The following is a 22,419-nucleotide window of genomic DNA, read 5'->3' on the forward strand; positions in this document are numbered from 1 at the left end:
TTGGATAGCAGAACAAGACTAGGTGAAGCAAAGTTGACTTCAATTGATTAATGGGGTTAAAAACCCAGATTCAAACATTTCCAATAGGAATGTAAAATGAAAATTCCAAAAGAAACGAAAAAAAAAAAATCAAAATATATCCAAAAACAATCCTCATACTAAGGAGGAAAACTCCACTCTTAGCCAACCAAAGCTTCCGCCTCTTTATTTTACTCTTTAGCTTTCCCTTCACTCCTCCTCGGCACGAGGAACAGACTCAGCCTGCAAGGTAAGACACATTAAGTTAGAAAATTAATGGTAAGGAAGAAAAATAATGGAAAGTAAGAAAATCGTGAAAGGGTATGGCGTTAGGCAAATAAGTTTACCAGCTTGCGATACTTGAGGGCATAGAACATTTCAAGATAGCGACGGCTCTCAAGACGATCAAGGTTAGAAACATGCTTCCAGAAGCCATAAACTCCGGTGAGAGTCAAGAGCCTTTCTGAGTAGATTTGCCATGTATACCTACACAAACAGAGAACATGTGTAAGCAAATTTAGAAGCATATTACAATAAAATTATGTTGCTGCACAAGAGGGCTGTGCTTACTTCTCGTAAATACGCTGCAAGCCACCCTGAGAAATCTTGTCCCAGTGGCTAGGATCTGCCCTGCTCTTCTCAAAGAAGTCGACAAGGATGTCCGCAGCTTGATCACCATGATATGGATCAATGTGGTAGCCAGATTTTCCATGCACAATAATCTCAGCAGGGCCACCCTTGCAAGTAGCGAATGTTGGAAGTCCACAGGTCATGGCCTCAACAACCGTCAAGCCGAAGGCTTCATACACAGCAGGCTGCACGAAAGCTCCCTTGCTGTCAGCAATGACACGGTAGAGTTCACCGTTCCTCACGCGATTCATCTGGGATGAAATCCATCGGAACTGTCCATTCAACTTGTAGGTGTCAATCAGCTCATACATCTTCTTCATCTCAGCCTTCTCCTCATTGTCCTTGGACTCCTTTCGGCGGTCCCCGGCAACCACAACAAGGTTAACCAATTCCCTAAGCTTGGCATTCTTACCATACCACTCAACGAGTCCAGTAATGTTCTTCACACGGTCCAGCCTTGCCATTGTGAAGATGATTGGCTTGTTCCTGTCCTTCAACACACATCTGTTTGGCAACAAACAAACAGATTAGCATATGTTCAATTACAGAAAAAGCAAAATATAATCGAGGCAAAGATGATGTAAGGAAACTTACAAGTGTTCCTTGTTCTCAACTTGGCTGTAAATGAGCTCTTCAATTTCAGGGTGGAATGATGTCAGCCTCTTTTCCTTCTCTGAGTAAGGGAAGTAAATGCTCATGTCTGCTCCTGGTGAAACAATGTTGAACTTGGGATCGAAGACATCAATACCATGAACGACACGGTAGAGCCCAGGAAGAGTAAAAGCAGTGTGGCTCTCATACTGGCCAACTGTGTCCTTGCTGCAAACATTTACAGAACATAAAATTAGGGTCCCAAAATATGTGACCATCGATACAAGAAATGTGAGGCAAGAGATATGTTACCTTCCAGCAATCTCTTGGAAGGTACTGGTGATGATGAAATCAGTATGGTTCATGGCTATAAGATCAGCTGTAAATTGGGATGAGAAGTGATATTTGTCATCTAATTTCTTCCAGTAAAGGTCAGAATCAGGGTACTTTGTCTTCTCCAGGGCATGGGCAATGGTGCACTGCAAAACAACATCCAAAGAATGTGTTTAGCTAATAAAGATACAAAAAATATACCCAGATGAAAAAGCCATCAAAAGGCATAACTAACTACATCTAATGGTAATAATCACAAACCTGTGTAACACCCAATTTGTGTGCCATCAATGAGGCCACAATGTTCCCATCACTGTAGTTTCCGATGATGAGATCAGGCTTGCCGTGTAATTCCTTCGAAAGTTCCTGGATCGCATCCTGATAACAAAAAAAATTGGTATTTCTTAGAACCAAGTACAAGCAAAAACCAAAAATCAATGGAACATTTGTCACTCAAACAAAATATGGCAGCTGACAGTATCAATAAAAAGTTCACCTCAGCATAAGTCTCTAGGTAGGGCCAGACTTCAAATCTCGAGATCCATCTGCGGACAATACCCTTCTCCGTTCTGAAGGGAACACGAAGAATATGTGAATACTCTGTGTTGTATACTTTCTCAAGACGATCACCACATGTGGTTCCAACCGCATCAGGAAGAAGCCTTGTGAGCTGGGGAGAAAACAGAATCAAGCCATCACAATGAGGTACAATATCACCAAACAACAACAATAAAGGAGCTAAAAGATTTCAAGCAAAACTCACAATAATAATGCGGGGAGTGATATCCAGTCCCTGTTGCTTAATACGCTTAAGCATCTCAGTCTCCAAAGCACGAACTTGATCCAAGATATAAACAACCTAGAAAAACATAATCCATAACCAAAAATCAGGTAACCTAAACAGACACAAAAAGAAAATGTTAAGCATAAGACCTCAGGCTTGTAAACTAACCTGGCCACCAGTGTCAGGGTACCCCAAGACATTGTCTTGAGCGAAATAGCCGTGGGGAGAAAGGATCACAACATTAAAGACCATGGGGATTTGGCCAAGGAACTTTTCAAGAGTGCAAGGATCAGGTGCCTCAAGAAGATCCAGGAGGAGTTGGATCATCTCGAGAACGCGCTCGGCGGTGTCACCCCAACCTCTCTCCAAACCGAGCTTTTGCAACTTGTCCTCAAATTGCTTGTAAGGGGTTTCTGGGGCAATTGTGGAGAGGTAATCCTCTGCCTTCCTCAGAACATGTTGGAGTTCATTCACATTATGAATTCTGTCATTCAGCATCATATTCTGCAGCAACAAAAAAAAAAAAAAACAAACAAACAAAACAAAACAATTAAATCGAGAGATCAACAAGGGGTACTTAGTTCATTATCAAATCAATGATGGTAAATCTGTAAATGAGAGAAATCGATCTGTATAAGGAAAACAAACCTTGCCCTTGTAGCAGTGAACTCGGAGGAATTCGAGCAGTGGGTGCATGCTCTCCTTGTCATGGAAGAGCTTTGCAGAAAGGTGACGGTTGAGGAACTCAACCCCATTTCCAATGGACTTGGAAAGAGTTGGGCGGGGGAAAGAAGCGTTGAATGGTTCGAAGTCCAACTCAAGCACAAAGTTACCATTGGCACTGCAATCGAAAGCGGCTCATATTATTAACATCACAAACAGCAGAACAAACAGATCAAGAACCAAATTAAACATTAAAAACCAAAAATCTACCTTCCATCAACAAGTTCCTCTTTGAAGTGCAAGTACTCAGGCACCTGCAGTTCCTCAACAACAAGTGCGTCGACATTCACACGGATGTACTCCCAAACACCAGGCCTTGGGCGCACAGCAAGAGCCACCCATGGGGGTAGAACAATAACTTCCTACATGACAAAAAAAAAAAAAAAAGAAGTTAAAATCACAAAATTCCTCAATGAACCCAGAAATAATGATTATAATTAAATGTGATCTGATAAGTTTACCTGGGTGTGTGTCAAAACTTCACCAAAAGCCCCATCCAAGAGCTTCTGTCTGTTACTTTCAGGAATTGCTTCAAACTCAGCAACAAGCTCATGGGGCTGCATAAACCCTTTGCCCTTGTTTACAATCCTGCAATATCAACAACCCCTCTCACATCAGCAACCTTAAATTTTCAGTGATCCAAGCAAACAAAAATGGTCTTTTTGCATGTTTTGAAACATTTCACAAAACCCTTTTGTGATCATAGATACAATGATGATCTGAGACGTCTTGTACCTTGAAAGCAGGGCAACAATCTCATTGCGGTGAGCAGAGAGAGTCACGTCCAACCTCTCGCGGAGGCTTTGGACACGGGTCAAGGCACGTTCCGCCATTGATGGCAGATTGGTAAATCAGAGAACCTTCAAAAACTGCAAGTACAAAGCAAGCCGTGAGTATAACAAGGCATCCAGAAGCTTCGCAATAAAAAGAGATGGATAATCACCACCAAGTCAATAATTCCAACATTAACAGGAAGACTTTACAATAATAAAAATATTATTATTAATATTATTTATTATTCTAGAAGACTAATTTCTTTGGTTTTTCAAAACCAAACACACCATCCACCAACCACCTCATACAAACGTTAATTAGAGCAGTGCGGTTGAACAAAGATGCAACCTTAAATAGTGGTTAAGAATAATGAAAAAAAGATCCAAGTGATCTGTAGCACGTAACCGCTGATTTTAATTATGTAATAATTAGATGCACCCATAAAGGATTTGCAGAGTGGCTGCCAGATAAAAAGCTTCAAGCCCATCATAAAAATCCAAGCTTATAATAATTAAGGGCGCTTAGCAAAAGCAGAGAAAACGCTTTTTATCAAAGAAGAAAAATAAAAATGGCGCATTTGGCGAATGTTGACAAGAATCAATCTTTTCTCCAAAAGAGAAGCTGAAAAAGACCAAGAAGATGAAAGAAAAACACTTCTTCTATTGGTTGCTTGTTGAAGTGAAACAAGCCAACCAGTCAAAAAGATAAACAGCTTTTTCACTTTCAACAAACAAAAGCAGACTGAAAAAAATTAAAAAACAGAGATCTGCACAAAATACTGGTGCTCCAAAGCAAAAACAGAGTATATACCCTCAAATAAACTCAACCTTACATTCAGAAGGCATTGATCTATGTGATTTGGCAGAGATGAACCAAAAGAAAAAAAAAAAAAAAAAAAAAAGAGCAAAGACCATATTGCCTACAGAAATAACCCAACAAGAAGAACAAGAACACAAGGAAAAATAAAAATGGGAGAGAAAAGGAGGTGTACCCAGACAAAGAACACACAGAGAGAGGGAGAGAGAAAGCCTTTGGAAACGAGAAGAAGAGAAGTGATGTGGTTTGGTGGATGAACAAAGTTGGTGGCCACTTTATAGCGTGGAACCGCGAACCAAAACGAGCAAGTTAAAAAAAAAAAACTTGGAGCGTACGATAATAAGGGCAGTGGCAAAAAATAACATTCCATAAAGGTGGTCGGAAATCTATTATATCCACCATTTTCCCAGTCTCATTTCCTTACCGGAAGAAGTCATCCAAAAACAGGGGTAATTTCGTAAATTCACAAATTGAAAATCGGATATGATAGGATTTTTATATGGAAAGAAATTAGAGGATTAATCAATTTTGTGCCGTTTAATTTTAAGCCTTGATATTCAAGCATTTGCCTTTTTACGTCGGTCTTGAGCAACAAGAAAAATCCATTGGTATTTTCTGTTTTTGTTTTTGTTTTTCCATTGAAGGCGCCAAATTCATGGAATTAAGGTGTGAAATAAAAAATAAATATGTGGCGGTCAGGGAAAGTGCAGAGAAAGAGGGGCATGCATGGGTCCAATCGGAGAAGGTGCTTGGGTGATGATTCAGAAGTCGGACTTTTGGCCACTTTTGGACTCTGCGGTTGTTGTTCCCTATGAAACCTACAATTCTAGCCCATTGGGTTCATGGGTTTAATGTAATCCAATCTTGGGTTTTGGATTAATGTTTTTAATTACTGCACACACATTATAATAAAAAAAGACGAGAGGATATGTTTGAAGAACATGCTGAATCCCACCATACTAGCTAATGGGAGCAATCATCGGAGGTGACGTGAAACCGACTGAAAACAACTAATATGTCAAATTAAGCTTGAAATATCATATTGAAACATAATAATGCACCAAAAAAAGTTCGTAGCTCAATTGATTAAGACGGTTATTCGATTTTTTTCTCCGTGAAAACAAAACATAAAGATCAATCAAAGGATGTATAAAATAAAACTATAGTAGCATTACCTTGGAATGCCCCCAAGAATTTACCGTCAACCAATGTTCTTCAGTAATGAGAGAGAAAAGAAACAAAAGAATGAAAAGAATGAATTGAAGAAAGAACAGTGAACGCAGGGGTTCAACACACAAAACGCAAAGAATGATAGAAATGAAGAAAGGAATGAGAAATGGGATGGAGGAGAAGGAGGAGCAAACAACCCTTTTATATTATGGGGGAGGAGAGAGAGGTCATATCTCCATGAGTCATGACACATGATTGCCTTCCCACTTCCACCTTCACCTTCCTGGTGGGTAATCGACTTCATTTTTAATCTTCAAATTGACAAAAACTAATTCAAAAAAATAAAATAAAAAGTGCCTCTGTTTCGTGAAAAATACAAAACCATTGTCATACCCTCCTGTGGTTTTCTTGTTGCTTTCACAAAACCGCTTTATTTTTCCTCTTATCCACTTTCTTCTTCAACCCCTTTTTTAATTCCTCTCTCACTTTCTGTCCTAGTTATGTAGCCTGTAGACCCTGTACGATTATTATATTATTTATTACAATTATTTTTTGTTCTTTAATTTTTTGATACAAGTAAGCGATGATCTAAATTACGAGCGTGTAAGAGAATTCGAACTGGAATTTAAAGAAGCAGACTCACTCCCGTAATTAACTGGGTTAACCTAACATTGCATTCATCTTTTTTTCCTTGTATCAAGTACATATGCATAACGTGTCCTGGCTTGGTTTTCTTTCTATGGCTCCTGTTTTCCTTGACTCAACGCTGCAAAAGGTGACTGCCTTTGGCCGGTGTGCTACAAGGGTACTTTCGTAGTTTTATGTTTCACCGTAATTAATTACTTTCAATTACCTGTCTAACCAAAACGTGGAAGCGGCTGAGCTCTTCTGGACGAAAGTTCCAGCGCGCCAGTTACGCTGCGTTTACGTTGCCGGGGGGACACGTCACTCTGTCGGAAATGAGAAAAGCAAAACCAAATTCCAATATCTTCTTTGCTCCCGTGACGTGGCATTTTTTGATTGGACGACTGATAGAATCTCACTGGGCGAAGGTGAAGTGGGTGGCGTATGCACACATGGCATGGCAGCCAGGATTTTGGATATAGTGCGGTCCCTACGTGGCACGTAGGCCGTGGGGTCAGTGTACCAAATAATATGGGTGAGTGGGTCACATGCTACCCATCGTCTCGATGGCTCTCTCCTTCTCATGAGTCATAACAGAGACAGTAGACTGAGAGGTTTTCGGTGGCTGACGCGGCATGATTCGGTGTGCTTTTTTAAACGTAAACTCTTGGTTTTTGGGTGTTTGTATTTGTACGTAAGAATAAAGAAAGAAGCAGGGTGTTAATTATTATGTTGGAAAAATTAAAACGAGGAAGAGCAAGTCGCTTCAAAATCCATTGGCTGCCTATTACCAACCATTAGTGGTTTTGGAGGACGCTGTTTTGTGGGTACATGCTTAAACTCGTGGGCCTCTTGACTGCGGTTTTAAGTTTTGTGTACTTATGAACAAGAAAATTAGGTAATTTAAATTGTACAACAGTCTTTATGGCTCGTAGATATCTCTTCGTGGACTCCCAAATTTTAAAATTTCCTTCAATTTCATATTAGCGAAGACAAAATCATGCTACAAAAGCCTCGTACTTCCTGCTATTTTGGGGCGTTCTTAATTATTATATATATATATAGTCTCTTTTTATTAAGGGATCTTTCAAATAAATTTATTTAAGGATACTCTTTAGGGTTTTCTACGAATTTTTTTTCAACGATCTAAACCATCTATTTTTAAGTCTACATTCATAGATCATCCTTACAAAAAATTAGACAAATTGGAAACCATTTTGACATTCAAATGTGTCCTACAAAATCAATAAACACAGTGCTTCAAGAAAGTAATAAAATTTCAATAAATCAATTGAGTTGTCAAATGATATCAGATTCAAGTGATTTTTTGTAAAGATGATCTTTAAATAATTATCTAAAAAATAGACTGTTTGGATTAATGAAATACAATATGAAGTAAGTCTTACAAAGGTGTCCCTTAAATAAACCTGTTTGAGAATCCTCAATAGAAGCTCTATGCGTATATATATATATATAAAGAACTAGAGTTAACTCTCTCATATTGAAAGACACGTGTCAAGTAAATAGTGAAGGAACAAAAAGAGAACACCAACTTTGAGAACAGAAGACATGACTCTCACCAATAATACTATTTGTACTATATATATTGACTATTGTGATGACTATCTATCTAATAGAAGTATGCCCTACTAATGTATGCGTGACTCATTTGTTTTAGAAATATGTTTACTAAATATAATACAAATAACATCACTCGACTCTTAGTATTTTTATTTTATATACGACTCCTTAGTATTTGACCAATACAAATAAGGTTAAATATTTGACAAGGAAATATAGAGCTTGATAGTGTCCATTTCATAGAGCTTGGGGACCAGTCCAAATCAAACCCTGACATCTGCCTTTCAAGGAGTGTTCTAATTTGTTGGGCTGCCATAAATTGTAATTCTCCAATTGAATTGAAGTATACTTGTGTCCAAATCCTAGTCATAGAGTCGTAGGTATATAGCCACAGGTCCATACATAGCATCATAAATTGCCTTCCAGCTCACGTCAAAGCATCAAAACATTGGAAGGAAATTTGGAAATTCCACTTTCAAATCATCAAAATCAGAGCATTATTAGACAAACAATGACCACTCTCTTTTGAAAACCATGCTTAACAAAATAATTTCGAACTGTTCAACTTAACTTCAACATGGAATTAGGCAGTTCGAGTTTTACTCACGTTTGTAAGTATGATGTGGCCCATTTTGAATTTGCTTAATTAAAACTTGAAAAAAAGATAATCAAGTTTTATATGCATTCATTCTAAGATAGCAAATGATTTATATTAAGTCTCAAAACAAAGGGCAGGGCCAGCTAATTTTCTATTGTCGTGTAAAGCTTAGAATTCTCAATTCGGGGCTCGATATTCTCAACACCCTATCTCTTTTGTGATTGGACTTAATTTGGCAGTCCGATTTGTACACAATTCTCATTTGTAATCGTTAGACACGATGCATGCTTTTGGCTTCACTCCGTTCGTATTTTTTTACTTTGTAGAATTCCGTTTTTGATTCACCAAGTTCTGTTTTTTGCTTCCATGGCTTCATACTTTTGCTTTAATTGAGTTCCGTTTTCGACTTCATTGGAATAACTTCTTTATGTATTTTGATTCCATCTTAAAGTTAGAGTATCTAACCATAATGAATCGGCCAACCCAAAATATCAAAGTTAGAGCATCCAACTCAAGATACTAAAGTTAAACTATCCAATTCAAAATCAATCCAGTCATTTTAAGATCAAGGAATTTCATTTGGGAAGAAAGAAAAAAAAATTGTTTGTAGGAACCAAATGTTCTCAATTCTATAGACAAGTCATATACATGTTGAGAGTACTACAGCTAAATTTGGTGAAGGCTTGGCCACAGAAAAGTCCATCTTTTGTGCTGTGTTGCACCATAACATAACCCACCTGCCTATATCTAAATTAGTGATGCAAGTATCTGTTGTGGCCCCTAATCAGTATTATCCCCTAGGCAAAGCCTTCATCTCAATCAACGTCACAAATCATAAATTATCAACAAATAATAATATTAAAAAACATCATAAATCATAACATATGACGTTGGATTAATGGGTTATTATTTTCCTTAATCGCATGTTCTGGTGTTCCCCTTCCGCAGGAAATTGTTTCTCTTAAGTTTGAACAAACAATTTGCAACTTGCAAAACAAATGTGATCCATCAATGATCAACTAAGACAGAGGATGGCCACCAACATGCAATCCCATGTTCTCTATCTTAAGCACCTTTGCCACCCTCCACCAGGTACAAGGAGCCAATCATGGCCCTTTCTTCTTACTTAGACATATAAACTTGTAAAATAACCTAGCACTATATATATGGTCTTAGAAAAAGTCACCCAAAAAAATTGCTAATATAGCATTGTGGCACACTTAAATCCTGAAATCCAGGTTTAAAAGTTAGCCCTCGCTATGAAAATGTAATGTAATTAAAATAATCTTAAACTTTTTCGTAACTTGCATGTAATTAGTAGTTAAGAGTGAATATGAAGCGAACTATAAACTTAAACTTATTATTTCAAACATTTACACAAAACAACCAAATTTACTTACCAAACACATGTGATTTGTGAGTGATTGCACCTTAAAATTTGCCCAAAACTACTTTGTACTGAAAAGGGAGTGCACAGGCATATTATATAGCATCTCTAATCTAAATATGAAGGGTTTGAGGTCACAATGCTTAGTGTCTCCAAATAGTTGCCTAATTTCTATAGGGAGATCATGTCAAGGAGTTGTTAGGTCATAATTCACTCCCAATGTTATGTGTGGGTCGTTTGAATGATTTTGTGGGGGCACCGATCTCAAATTATGGCTCTCCATTGGTGGTTTGGTGCAAATTACTTCTCTTGCACTTAAAGGCTATGTTGATTATACTTGGAACAAGTTTTTCCTTTTGTTTGGTGGATATCTATAGTTGAACTTATTGCAACTCTTTGAACTATTTAGCCTAATAACATAATCATTTTTATTGTTTCATTAGGATTATAATTATATCCCAAGGAAAAGTATGGCCAGGTTAAATCCAAAGTGAAAGTGGTCGGACCTTTCTTCAAGTGGGGCGTAGAAAAATGAAGGAAAATAGATATCAGGGGAAGAGAAAAAGGCTCTGCATGCCGTCCTTTTCTGTCAAATTTGTCAGATATCCAGATGCAGCATGCATGTGTTTGTTTGGTTTGGCAGTCAGAAGAAAAGCAAGCTTCACATTCAACATACCGGCTCATTGTATTTGTTCGGTCGCTGGTGGTTTCAGCTCCCATAAGTTGCAGAGAATTCAAAAACTGCATTATACGCACTATAACGTGCTCATCACGTGATTAGTTGTTTGAAATAAACTAGAACGTATGTATGGTAAACTTGGTAAAACACGAAATGGTAGTGTCATATTGTTCAATGATTCATTGACAAAAATAAGAATATTACGACTCCCATAATTAAGGCCCTAATTCGTTTATCTTCGATTCATTTATCTTCGATTTGACGTCTCTATGTTTTTTTTTTCCCTCTTTTGATCATAGAATTACAAGTGACATATATAATGACCCATAGTTTGTAGTCTTTCTAGTTGCCGCACCAACAAACAATCCTAACAAAATGGAGCTGTTCAACCAGAAAGAGGTTCAGAAAATTTGACTCGTTGCACATTTCTTTTTTTAGAATTTTCCTTGCGCTTTGGTTGGCTTGGATCTAAAGTTACTTTCAGATTTGACGGGAGCTTTGACTTTTCTTTACACGCCGGCCCTTTCTTTTGGGCTTTGTTTCTGTTTGGGCCCGATTTCTAATGTTCTTCGGGCTTGGCCGGTATTTTATTTTTCGGGTTTGGCCCGTATCTTGGAGCCGCACGTTTTGGCATTAATGACCCGTTTTCCGTTGAAAGTTGAAACTCAGAACGTGACCAGTGCAAGTGTGACGCGTGTGCGGCAACCTCAGGCGCCAGAAATTCAAAAAAAGGGAAATGAATATCTATTGCCTTTTCTCTCAGGTGCGCCTAAGCAAACGGAAAAAATAACCAAATTAATAACAGAAGTGCTCAAATAGCCGTTACTCTGCCATCTCCGCTTCTCTCTCTCTCTCTCTCTCTCTCTCTCTCCCCTCTGAACTTGACGGCAAAGTCACAGACCTCTTAGCATTTCGATAATACAGTCTCCTTCTTCACTGGCACTTTGGACTTCAACAACTGTTTATCTCTCAATCTTCAAGAACTCCATTTTTACTGTAAGCATTTATTTCTTTCTAGGGCTCTCTTTTGTTGTTGTTGTTGTTGTTGTTGTTTTTGTTTCTGACGATCTCAGTGCTATAGATTCTTGAAGCTTGATGTAGAATGCACTGATTTCTTTTCAAATTTTGTTTTTGTTTTTGAAAAGTAGTTTTTACTTTTCAGTTCAAGAATTCGAAACAAGTCTGACAGTTTCGGTTTAGTGTTTTAGGTTTTAGATTAGGATGTGAACGCGATTCTGTATGCCAATGCTTGATTTGTTCCTGAAGCTAGGGTTTCCTTCTCCCCAATTTGTTTCTGCTAAGTTTTGCAATCCAAGAATTAGTTTAGTTTCTATCAAGAACCAGATGAGATCCTTGAAATTTTTATTGTTACTGAAATCAGAGTGTTCTGCACCTGATAACTTAAGTTGCACAATAAATGAATTACTTTGATGGGGACGTCTTGTGCTTAGAGCTATCCACTAAGATATAAAATGTTTGGTATTGTAGAGTTGAGGCTAGTAAGTGAAGATGATGCCTGGGACACCGGCAACACCATTGTCTAAAATCCGAAGGAACCTTTATTCCACTCCGGGTGGTTCAAAAGTTCATGAGGAGAAAATTTTAGTCACTGTTCGTTTGAGGCCGCTTAACCGGAGAGAGCAAGCAATGTACGATCTTATCGCTTGGGACTGCCTGGATGAGCACACTATTGTTTTCAAGAATCCAAATCATGAGCGGCCTGCAAACCCATACACCTTTGGTATGGCTTACATCAAAAGTTTTATATTCTTCTTGTGCTTTCACCGGTCTTATTATGTTACCTTTGACAACAGCATAGAAGTTTGGATTTGTGACAATATTTTGAAATACAACTGTTGTAATGTTTTCGTTTTCCTTAAGAAAGTACTTTTTGTTTTTTCTTTAGGGGGGTTACTCTCTGAGCAGAGTTGTTTTTACTCAAATAATTGGTTTTGTTGTTGTTTGCATGTGCCAGATAAGGTTTTTGGCCCAATGTGCTCAACTCAGAAGGTCTATGAAGAAGGAGCCAAGGATGTTGCTTTATCTGCACTTACAGGAATGAATGGTAACTTGTAGATTTAGATCCGTTTCATAATGTGCCAAAAGGTCTTTTGCCAGTTCCAACATTTCCACATTATTTTTCTGGCAGCCACAATTTTTGCATATGGGCAGACTAGTAGTGGTAAGACATTTACCATGAGAGGAATCACTGAACATGCCGTGAAAGACATCTTTGAACACATCAAGAATGTAAGTCATTGTTCATACCAATATGTTTTATATGGTTTTTGGAATTGGAATCCTCTTCATATTGCAAGGGCAAAGTTTTAGGATCATGGGAAAGTAGTACGAAAAAACACTGCGTACATGACAAATTACTTCAAGATGAATCATGTTGAACATTTACCAATATAAATGCATGGAAATTCCTATAACCTTTTAGTACTTATGCCTTTGTTGCTATCTTTTTTATCTCATAGACGCCAGAGAGGGACTTTGTTTTGAAATTTTCTGCTTTGGAGATCTACAATGAAACTGTTGTTGACCTTCTGAAACGCAAATCTACTTCACTGCGGCTTTTGGATGACGCTGAGGTACTTACTATAAATTTTCCTAATGAAGATCAAATAGATTCTTTTTCATGTTAACTTTTCATGCCCTTTTTGAATGTAGAAAGGGACCATTGTGGACAAAACACATGAACAAATTGTTCAGGATGGCCAACATTTAAGGCAATTAATTGAAACATGTGAAGGTAATCTGTTAATTTAAGTTCATTGAAAATTGTAAGGTGTTTGGCCAACATATGAGGTGACTCTTGGAATTCAGGCTTTACTATTGTAGTATTGTTGTTCCAATAAATAAATGTGTTGTATCTATCAGATTCTTATCATCCAGTGAACATATTTTCCCATTTTCATATCTCTTGTACAATTATTAAGTCTTGTATTCCATGATTTAACATAGCATCTATGCTTTTTTATATTTACCACATGAATCAGAATTGGTGACAAAATGTAAAAAACTTCCTGCACTGGGTAAGATGATCCTTGTATCATCTTCTCTGTTTTGTATGATCTTTTAATTGCAAAAGTTGTCTTTGCAGCTCAAAGGCAAGTGGGAGAAACTGCCCTAAATGATAAAAGCTCAAGATCGCACCAGATAATCAGGCTGGTATACTGATGAACTTTTGCTTAGATTTTCTTTCTTAAAATAAATGTTCTATGAATGGTAAACTATAATATTGAGCTTGTATGAAGACTGCATTATGAACTTGTCACATCCTCCTTTATTCTCGAATTTTCCTTCCTTGAGTTGGAATGTAGGATTGCAATGTTCAATTGTTGCAGGCATGTAGATAGCTTTATCATTTTTCCTCTGCATAATTAATGTCGTAGGTTGCAGACATGAGCCAGCATGCATGTAAGCATTTTGACTGGTCCATGAATAAGGATAGAATTAATGATTCCTTTTTTTCTTTTTCTTTTCAGACCATCGAAAGCAGCCTCCGGGAGAGTTCAGGGTCTGTGAAGTCATTTGGAGCCAGTTTGGTATGTTTAGTCACACTCAGGTTTTTGGTATTGAACAAATGCAGTTTTCTTCACTAGAATTTGAATAGAATTCTGGAATTCTGCAGAATCTTGTGGACCTTGCTGGAAGTGAACGTGCCTCCCAAACAAATGCAGATGGTACAAGATTGAAGGAAGGTAGTCACATTAACCGTAGCTTGTTGACACTCACAACCGTCATCAGGAAGCTAAGGTAAGCAAGTGCCAAATGTTCCTAGCTTAGAAACTCTGTAGTTTTTGTTCCTATAGAGCTATACTTCGAAGTTCAACTAATCCTAACCCTGCGCTTTGATTTGCAGGCCAAAAAAGTTATAGAAATTTACTTATTGTCATTTTAGCAAGGAAAGCTCCAATTTACACACACACACACACACACACAAAGTCATGATATGATACTCATCTGTGAGCACGAAAGTCCCTGCTCATCAGTGGCATCTCAAAATGAAAATTACTTTTTGAGGACAATTGTGGAGACTTTCAAGGCTTTGTAATTTGTTGAACATGTAAGTGCATGCGATTGATTGTCTCACAAGTTTTTTTTTTTTTTTTTTTTTTTTTGCAGTGGTGTGAAAAGATGTGGTCACATACCATACAGGGATTCAAAACTTACACGAATACTGCAGTCTTCACTTGGGGGAAATGCTCGGACAGCCATTATATGCACCATAAGCCCAGCCTTAAGTCATGTAGAGCAAACAAGGAACACGCTCTCATTTGCAACTAGTGCCAAGGAAGTCACTAATACTGCGAAAATAAACATGGTACAAGAATTAACAGCAATTCCTTCTCTTCTAGATTGTGGAACCTCATTATTCATTTATTGTAAATGGGTTTAAGATGAAACCAGCCTTACCTCATATACATAATTTGCAGAAGGAAATAGCCAGACTTGAAGCAGAGCAACGAAGTCCTGGGCCTTCCTATTTTATGTCTATACTAGAAGAAAAGGACTTGAAAATCAAACAGGTATGGTACTTAGAAATACAAGGTTTTTCTATGTTCATCAAATATGCAGGATGCTAGTCAACCTTGAGTCCTAGAGATACTGTTCAATTGATGGGAAGGCCTTTATAAAGGTCTTGGTCATTGACTTGAATTCAAAGTCATATTTTCTCATATAATTTCTATCGAACAGAAAAGGACAATACGAAATAGTGGCGAAGGATACTATTCAGTTTATGGGAAGGCCTTTAAAAGGTCATGGTCATTGACTTGATCATTTTGGCTCATATAATTTCTATCAACCAGAAAAGGACAATATGAAATAGTGGCAAAGGATAATTCCTCCTTGCCCCCACACCACAAAGAAGGAACTGAACATAAATGGCATTCTTTTATCTATGTGATTACTCCTAAATGTAAAGAAACTTCATTTTACAGATGGAGAGGGAAATGGAAGAGCTAAAGCGAGAAAGAGACCTTGCACAGTCACAACTTGAATCAGAACGCAAAGTAAAGAAAGTGCAGAAGGTACCAGTATTGTTTGCGTATGTTTATGATTTTTATGCACATGCATTAACTTAATTGTTTGACATATAAAAATTTCAGGAATCGAACCAATTTGGGCCCTCTGCTCAGGTCGCCAGGTGTCTTTCTTTTCCTGGAGAGAATGAAACAGTTCCTATTCATAGTAGCAATACTCCACAGTCTCAGACCAGAGCTCCAGTTCAAAGGAAGGCAATGGTGAGGAGATCAGTTACTTCTACAGACCCATCCATGCTTGTGCATGAAATCCGAAAGCTCGATGAACGACAGAGGCAGCTTGGTGATGAGGCAAATCGAGCACTTGAAGTACTGCATAAGGAGGTAGCTTCCCATCAGCTGGGAAATAAAGAAACTGCTGAAACTATAGCAAAGCTGCTGTCCGAAATAAAAGACATACAAGCTGTTAGATCCATTGCTGACGAATCTGTGACTGGAGATGGGGCCAACCTGAAAGATGAAATCATTCGATGGAAATCTCAGGCAAAAGATATTCAATCTTTAGAAAGGAAGCTTGAGAATGTTCAGAAATCTATAGACCAGCTGGTGTTTTCTTTTACAAATAGTGAGGAAATTTCAGAATGCAAGACTCCGTCAAAAAAGAAAAAGATCCTTCCTTTCAACTTGAGCAATAGTGCAAATATGCAGCATCTGATTCGCTCCCCTTGCTCAACCCTGACCCCTTCTCGTAAAGTGATGGAATATGAGACTGAGAACAAGGTGCCTGAGAACAACGATGCTATGCCTATTGATGACACAGTGGTTGGGAGATGTAAAGTTACTCCACCAAAGAGCGATAAGTCATCCAAAGAGGGAAGTCCTGCTGTGCAGCATTCAAACACAGTTAATGTGAAGAAAATGCAGAGGTTGTTCAAGAATGCTGCTGAGGAGAATATACGGAGCATTAAAGCTTATGTTACTGAGTTAAAAGAACGGGTGACGAAGCTTTCATACCAAAAGCACCTTCTGCTGTGCCAGGTAAGAAACATTTTCCTTAGAGCTATAGAATTACCACAAGAAATTTGTGCATTGTTCAATGTGGTGTACTAGTCAAGTAGCATACATGCATGCATATTGATTGGACATGAACTTCTGGCTTTTGAGATTGTTAGTTTTGCTTTTCTTAAATTGTTCATTTCCTTTTGTCAGACATTTACTTTGCCTTCATCCTCTATACCTTCTCACAATATAAGTAGAGATGTGTCCGTCAATGTAACTCATGAGGACTGAAAACTAAAATTTGTTTTTTGGTCCAGTAGAATTATGAGCATTTTATTTGTGTCCCCCCAATATTTATAATTCTATCAACTAATGCTTTGCTTAATTCGGCTAGGAGGAAAAAAATAAGGGATAAACAATCATTACTCTATTTCACCATTTTTTATATGGTATATATGGTTTTTAGGTTATTGCATTGGAGGAAGATCAACCAGCTGGAGTTGATGAGCCGGATAAAATTGACGAATCTCTTCCTGAGACATGGCAGCTGACTTTTGAGGAGGAGAGGAAGGAAATTGTCATGCTGTGGCATTTGTGCCATGTTTCAATTATACACCGCACACAATTTTATATGTTATTCAAGGGAGACCCTACTGATCAGATTTACATGGAAGTGGAACTTCGAAGATTGCAATGGCTGGAGAGACACTTCTCGGATCTTGGCAATGCAAGTCCGGCACTTTTAGGCGATGAACCTGCAGGCTCAGTCTCAGCTAGGTACATACATCCCAAGTAGTTTTAATCCTCTTATAAGACTAACCAAAAGTACTTGTAATAATCTGCTGATATATTTATTAATTTGTGAACTTGTGACAATATGTTTGCTTGGATGTATGGATTTTGCAGCATCAAGGCTCTAAAGCAAGAAAGAGAATATTTAGCTAAGAGGGTGAGTTCTAAACTGACAGCAGATGAAAGAGAAATGCTATATGTGAAATGGGAGATTCCACCAGGAGGAAAACAGAGGAGGCTGCAACTGGTGAACAAATTATGGACAGATCCTCATAACATGCAACATGTACATGAAAGTGCTGAAATTGTTGCCAAGCTGGTGGGCTTCTGTGAATCTGGTGAACATGTTAGCAAGGAGATGTTTGAACTCAATTTTGCACACCCTTCTGATAAGAAGACATGGATGGGCTGGAACTTGATATCAAATCTCTTGAATCTGTAAAACAGTAGTGTAAATTTTTTTGTTATGTAAGCTGTGCATCCAGGAACAAGAATTGTGATGTATGTACTAATTTGCAATTTCAATGAATGTAAATGGTTATTTTAGTAGTAATATTGCCAACCCTGAGGGCTTGCTTGAAAGCCTCGCGCCTTGGAGTAATCTTCCGGTGCGACCGTCACCATGGATGTTTTTACACTCGGATATTACTATGGTTTTTCTTTTGTTTGAAAACTGAAATAGAAATACAACACGGATCCTCTTTAAATCCCTAGAATGAGAAAACAAATATACACACAGCTCAGAATATATATTACGAATACAAAACCGCCTGAATTACATCCAGCAATTAATAAAAATTTGAGGCTCACCAGAGAAATATTTTGGACTGAACTGTGGGTGGTCTTCACTTGTCATCGCCGTGAAATCAAAAGAGACACCTTCAATGATGCTCAAAAGGATAGTCATGCATGTATCGCTTCAATCTAGGCTTCATTACAGCTTATGTAATTAGCTCCAAATCATGCTTAGAACCATAGTGGCCAAAGGGTTTAAGGGTCTCCCCATAAATTGTGGCTTTAGCTTCCACTTCCAACACCAACAAACTTCGACAATCAGATAGAGTTGAAGGAAAAAGAAAAGCAAAGAAAAGTTAGGAGCAATGGATGCTGTGTTGAGGGCTATGGTTTTGATGAGCACATGCTTGTTCTTGCAATAGCTCAAGTTGATATCAACCCTTCTTATACCAATGTGGCTCAAAATGGCAAGACTCTTGGTCAAGTTGAGGATGTCTCCGATCCTTCCAAATGGCCATCTTATTCCTTGTGGTGTACGATGTGCGACAAAATGCATAATAAACCTAATATGCCTTGGCATGTGCATGATTAAATGCAAGTTCGGACTTTCGGATGTTGTGCATAATTGTACACATAATTGTGCCAACTCCATTGCCACCACAACTACGTCTTCTGGTAATCTCTCTCTCTCTCTCTCTCTCTCTCTCTCTCTCTCTCTCTCTCATTTGTTTGAAATTATATTTCGATCACTGATATTCTTATTTTGGTTTTATTTAATTGACATTATAGATAAGCGCTATATGAAAGGCTTCGTCGATTCATGATGCTATAAGAGCTGCTCCAAAAATAACCATATTAATTAAAGTATTGGCTACTTAGGCGTACTTGCATGCAATACGAAGGTCTTGCTGCAGAAAATAAATAAGGAATTATGTGTTGCATTTGTAATAATTTTGGTTTGAAACAATAATAAGACTTACTCAATTACTACTTATATTATGTCGTGGACTTTCTTTCTTTCTTTCTCTATGTTTGTGTATTTTTCTCTCTAATGGAGCTGAAAACACATAAAATTTTGCTTGCACAACAATTAACAGATGTTCCATACAATCAAAATAACATCATTTCAAGTAAGCAAGTTCCTTACGAATGAGATGTTAGTTGGATTGACCACAAACGTTTCATGCACTCCCAAATAATCCTAAATTTAAGCCCCCCATAATACCTATGTGCGTGGATTCCCCCCTCATTTTCGGCCATATAAAAAAAAAAGTTTCGTTTACCAACCAAAAAAGAATTAAGGGGTATATAGGTGAACATGGCCTTGAATTTATAATTTACCCAATCAAAAAAGAAAATCCAAGAAAGGAAAAAGAGAAAGAAAAGGAACGGAAGTAAGGGGTATATAGGTAATTTGAAACGGCTGTAATCGTTAACGCAAAAATATAGGCCAGAGTGAACCAAAACCCTCAAACCCTTTTTCGCTCCCGTCTTGTTTGTGTACTTGCAATCTATCGAAACTGAGGAGAGACGACGATACAAAATCTACGGAGAGAGATTATTCGAATAAACAAAGAAGAAAAGAAACCCAAATCGGAACAATGGGGAGAGAGGTTCCACAACAACAGCAGCAGCAGGTGGCGTTGGCGGTGGAGCAGCTGCTGGCTGTGAATCCGTACAACCCCGACATGCTTTCCGATCTTGAAAACTACGTTAACGAGCAGGTATGTCTCTGTATCTTATTGATGAATGAATGCTAATATTTGGGTTAATTAGTTTTTAATTGAATTAATTATTGATTGATTGATTGACTGGCCTATATTTGTTTTTCAATGTTTTAGGTTTCTTCACAAACTTATAATCTCGATGCCAATCTCTGCCTTCTTCGCATCTATCAGGTAATAGGAGAACTGGGTTTTTCTTTAAAAATTGGTTTGTGTTTTAGATTCTGTAATTTACTGCAAAACTAATCTGTCTATTTTTTTTTCCTGGGTGCAGTTTGAGCCGGACCGGATGAGCACTCAAATTGTTGCCCGCATCTTGGTTAAGGTTTGCATTAAATCCTATTGCTGTAAAACGTTTCTTTTAGTTTTATTTTTAATGCAAAAGTAAGAAATTTGTCTTATTTGTATGTGTATTAATGTGCAGGCACTGATGGCAATGCCCTCCCCTGATTTTGGCCTTTGTCTATTCTTAATCCCAGAAAGAGTGGTATAAGTTCTCTCATTTTCTTACATACCCGGTTGGAATTTCATTATTTTTGTTAACATGAGTGACAAAGTGTTCAAATGGGTTCTGCAGTATGTATGTGTGTGTCAAAATTACAAAGTGGTATCCAAGTTCCTCGGTTATTCAGCTCTGATTAGTTTCGTCATCTCTTTATGTTTTGCAATGAATTTCATTATCAAAATCTGAGATTGTTTTGGATGTTGAATCTTATTGAACTTTTTTGCTCAATGAATGTTTTTCAGCTAATCCCCTCTTTTGTTTTCTCTAATTCTTTATCAGCAAATGGAGGAGCAGTTTAAGACACTTATTGTCCTATCTCACTATTTGGAGGTATATGTGGTGTCTGTGGTCTTTGGATTCAGTACTTATGCATGGCTTACAAAGCTACTTCTTCCTTTTGCAGACCGGAAGGTTCAGTCAATTCTGGGATGAAGCATCCAAGAATCGTCACATAGTTGAAGCTGTCCCAGGTATACGGTTTATGGAATTGTTATGGATGATGTCCTGCTACTGGTTTTGTTACCAGCATATTTTCAGTATTGTGTGTTTATGTTATGTGGTATGTAATGCGCTTACAAGAGAATTGATTGCAGGTTTTGAGCATGCAATTCAAGCCTATGCAATTCATGTTCTTTCCTTGACGTACCAAAGGGTTCCCCGATCTGTGCTTGCTGAGGTATCTGCTTCAATTTTATACATATCACATTTTGTTTAGGAATACTTTTACTCTGGGAGGCCTTAAAATATCCTCAACTGCTTTGTATACTGTCTGCAAGACTTATATTTAGTTGTGGTATACAGGCTATCAATATTGAAGGCTTATCCCTGGACAAATTCCTTGAGCACCATGTAGCCAATAGCGGTTGGATTCTTGAGAAAGGTCATGGAAGGGGTCAACTCATTGTCCTGCCTCAAAATGAATTTAACCATCCAGAGCTGAAAAAGAGCACAGACGATGGCATTCCATTAGAGCACGTGGCTCGTATCTTCCCCATTCTAGGTTGATAATCATTTCTGCCGATTTATCTGCTGCTGGACTTTTCTTCCCATATTTCCAGCACGAGCTTCAGCATTCTCAGACTACTTGCAGCTATAACTTCAATGATTATTTGGTCATCTGTAGCTTTATTTTATTCTGTTTGCCTTTTGAGTTTATGTTGAAAACTAAAACGCGACCTGCGGGATTCCTTTTGTAGAATTTTATTTGGGCTATCAATTTTCTCATTAAAAAACCATCTCTATACCTCCTGTCCCGCTACGCTCTTCTTGCTTTCGGCTGTTTTGGTCGTTTGGGTTGACCGCTGCTCTTGGCAGTTTCAAAGCTTTGCATTTCTGCTTGGTAATCTGCACCAACAGAGTCACGGGGCAAGGCAATTGGCATCGAGGGGTTTTCCACACAACTCAAAACTCGTCGGACATTTTCTTAGAAATTTTGGTCAAACTACCACTAACGTTTCGGGTCAATTGACCATGGTGGTGAATTACCACTGGTAACCTCCATGTGGTAAATTTGTAATCAGTAAAAATTGTTACCTTCTTCAATAGTCATGTAGTCTTTGTTCTCTATACGTTGGGGATGGAAACAGTTCAGTTCAAGAATTGGCGGTAACAATTAGAGAATGTCATGCGTGTATTTCTGGATTTGGACAAAGTGTTCAAATTTGATGTGATGCACAATTAACTCAACTAAGCTGGATTGGATATTCCCGGGGTTCAGTCTCCATGATTTACCTATCTCAATAAAATCATGATTGGTTCGAATATCCTTTACTTTTTACTCACATAAAAGGGAAAAATCTCCATGATTGGTTCGAATGAATCCTTTACTTTTTACTGTCTAATGTACATAAAAGGGAATTGAACTCAGATATAAAGGAGCGGACACACTGACTTGAATATTGAATCTTTTATTTGGCCGATTTGGACACAATTTATTTTTGCATTTAGGGATACATTTTTCAGCCT

The 22,419-nt window shown here is 37.9% G+C and overlaps 3 protein-coding genes and 1 long non-coding RNA gene across 6 annotated transcripts; 2 read left to right on the forward strand and 2 right to left on the reverse strand.

Moving 5' to 3' along the window:
* Positions 1–23: 23 nt before the first annotated feature.
* On the reverse strand, positions 24–6,037 carry LOC103340632 (sucrose synthase). Of its 3 annotated transcripts, none has more exons than XM_008244070.3 (14): positions 5,845–6,037; positions 3,815–3,948; positions 3,541–3,667; positions 3,290–3,441; positions 3,005–3,197; positions 2,525–2,860; positions 2,336–2,431; positions 2,069–2,242; positions 1,834–1,950; positions 1,552–1,718; positions 1,243–1,467; positions 589–1,152; positions 366–504; positions 24–261 (listed from the first exon to the last, which is right to left on the reverse strand). In XM_008244070.3, exons 2-14 carry the CDS (start codon positions 3,910–3,912, stop codon positions 229–231), a joined length of 2,421 nt encoding a protein of 806 aa, XP_008242292.1. In that variant the 5' UTR covers positions 3,913–3,948; positions 5,845–6,037; the 3' UTR covers positions 24–228. The 3 variants fall into 3 exon arrangements, with proteins under 3 accessions (XP_008242292.1, XP_008242293.1, XP_088898722.1); XM_008244071.2 differs by lacking the exon at positions 5,845–6,037 and adding an exon at positions 4,845–5,038; XM_089042596.1 differs by lacking the exon at positions 5,845–6,037 and adding an exon at positions 4,202–4,473.
* A 5,442-nt stretch (positions 6,038–11,479) lies between these two features.
* On the forward strand, positions 11,480–18,039 carry TES (ATP binding microtubule motor family protein). Its single transcript, XM_016796380.2, has 15 exons — positions 11,480–11,704; positions 12,197–12,449; positions 12,684–12,773; positions 12,858–12,958; positions 13,189–13,302; positions 13,382–13,463; positions 13,815–13,882; positions 14,200–14,259; positions 14,346–14,470; positions 14,840–15,038; positions 15,151–15,243; positions 15,658–15,747; positions 15,826–16,737; positions 17,165–17,475; positions 17,605–18,039. The coding sequence occupies exons 2-15, from the start codon at positions 12,218–12,220 to the stop codon at positions 17,930–17,932; spliced, it is 2,805 nt and encodes a 934-aa protein (XP_016651866.1). The 5' UTR covers positions 11,480–11,704; positions 12,197–12,217; the 3' UTR covers positions 17,933–18,039.
* On the reverse strand, positions 17,795–18,440 carry LOC148914561 (uncharacterized). Its single transcript, XR_016122624.1, has 3 exons — positions 18,301–18,440; positions 18,054–18,163; positions 17,795–17,926 (listed from the first exon to the last, which is right to left on the reverse strand). It is a non-coding gene; the product is annotated as an uncharacterized LOC148914561 (long non-coding RNA).
* A 1,224-nt stretch (positions 18,441–19,664) lies between these two features.
* EIF3K (eukaryotic translation initiation factor 3K) lies at positions 19,665–21,587 on the forward strand. The gene is made up of 8 exons (XM_008244073.3): positions 19,665–19,949; positions 20,067–20,123; positions 20,224–20,274; positions 20,374–20,436; positions 20,734–20,784; positions 20,858–20,924; positions 21,048–21,130; positions 21,256–21,587. Exons 1-8 carry the CDS (start codon positions 19,827–19,829, stop codon positions 21,457–21,459), a joined length of 699 nt encoding a protein of 232 aa, XP_008242295.1. The 5' UTR covers positions 19,665–19,826; the 3' UTR covers positions 21,460–21,587.
* The last annotated feature ends 832 nt before the right edge of the window (positions 21,588–22,419 follow it).

This window comes from Prunus mume, linkage group LG8 (assembly GCF_029339155.1).
Source record: "Prunus mume cultivar Tortuosa linkage group LG8, ASM2933915v1, whole genome shotgun sequence".
NCBI lineage: Eukaryota > Viridiplantae > Streptophyta > Magnoliopsida > Rosales > Rosaceae > Prunus > Prunus mume.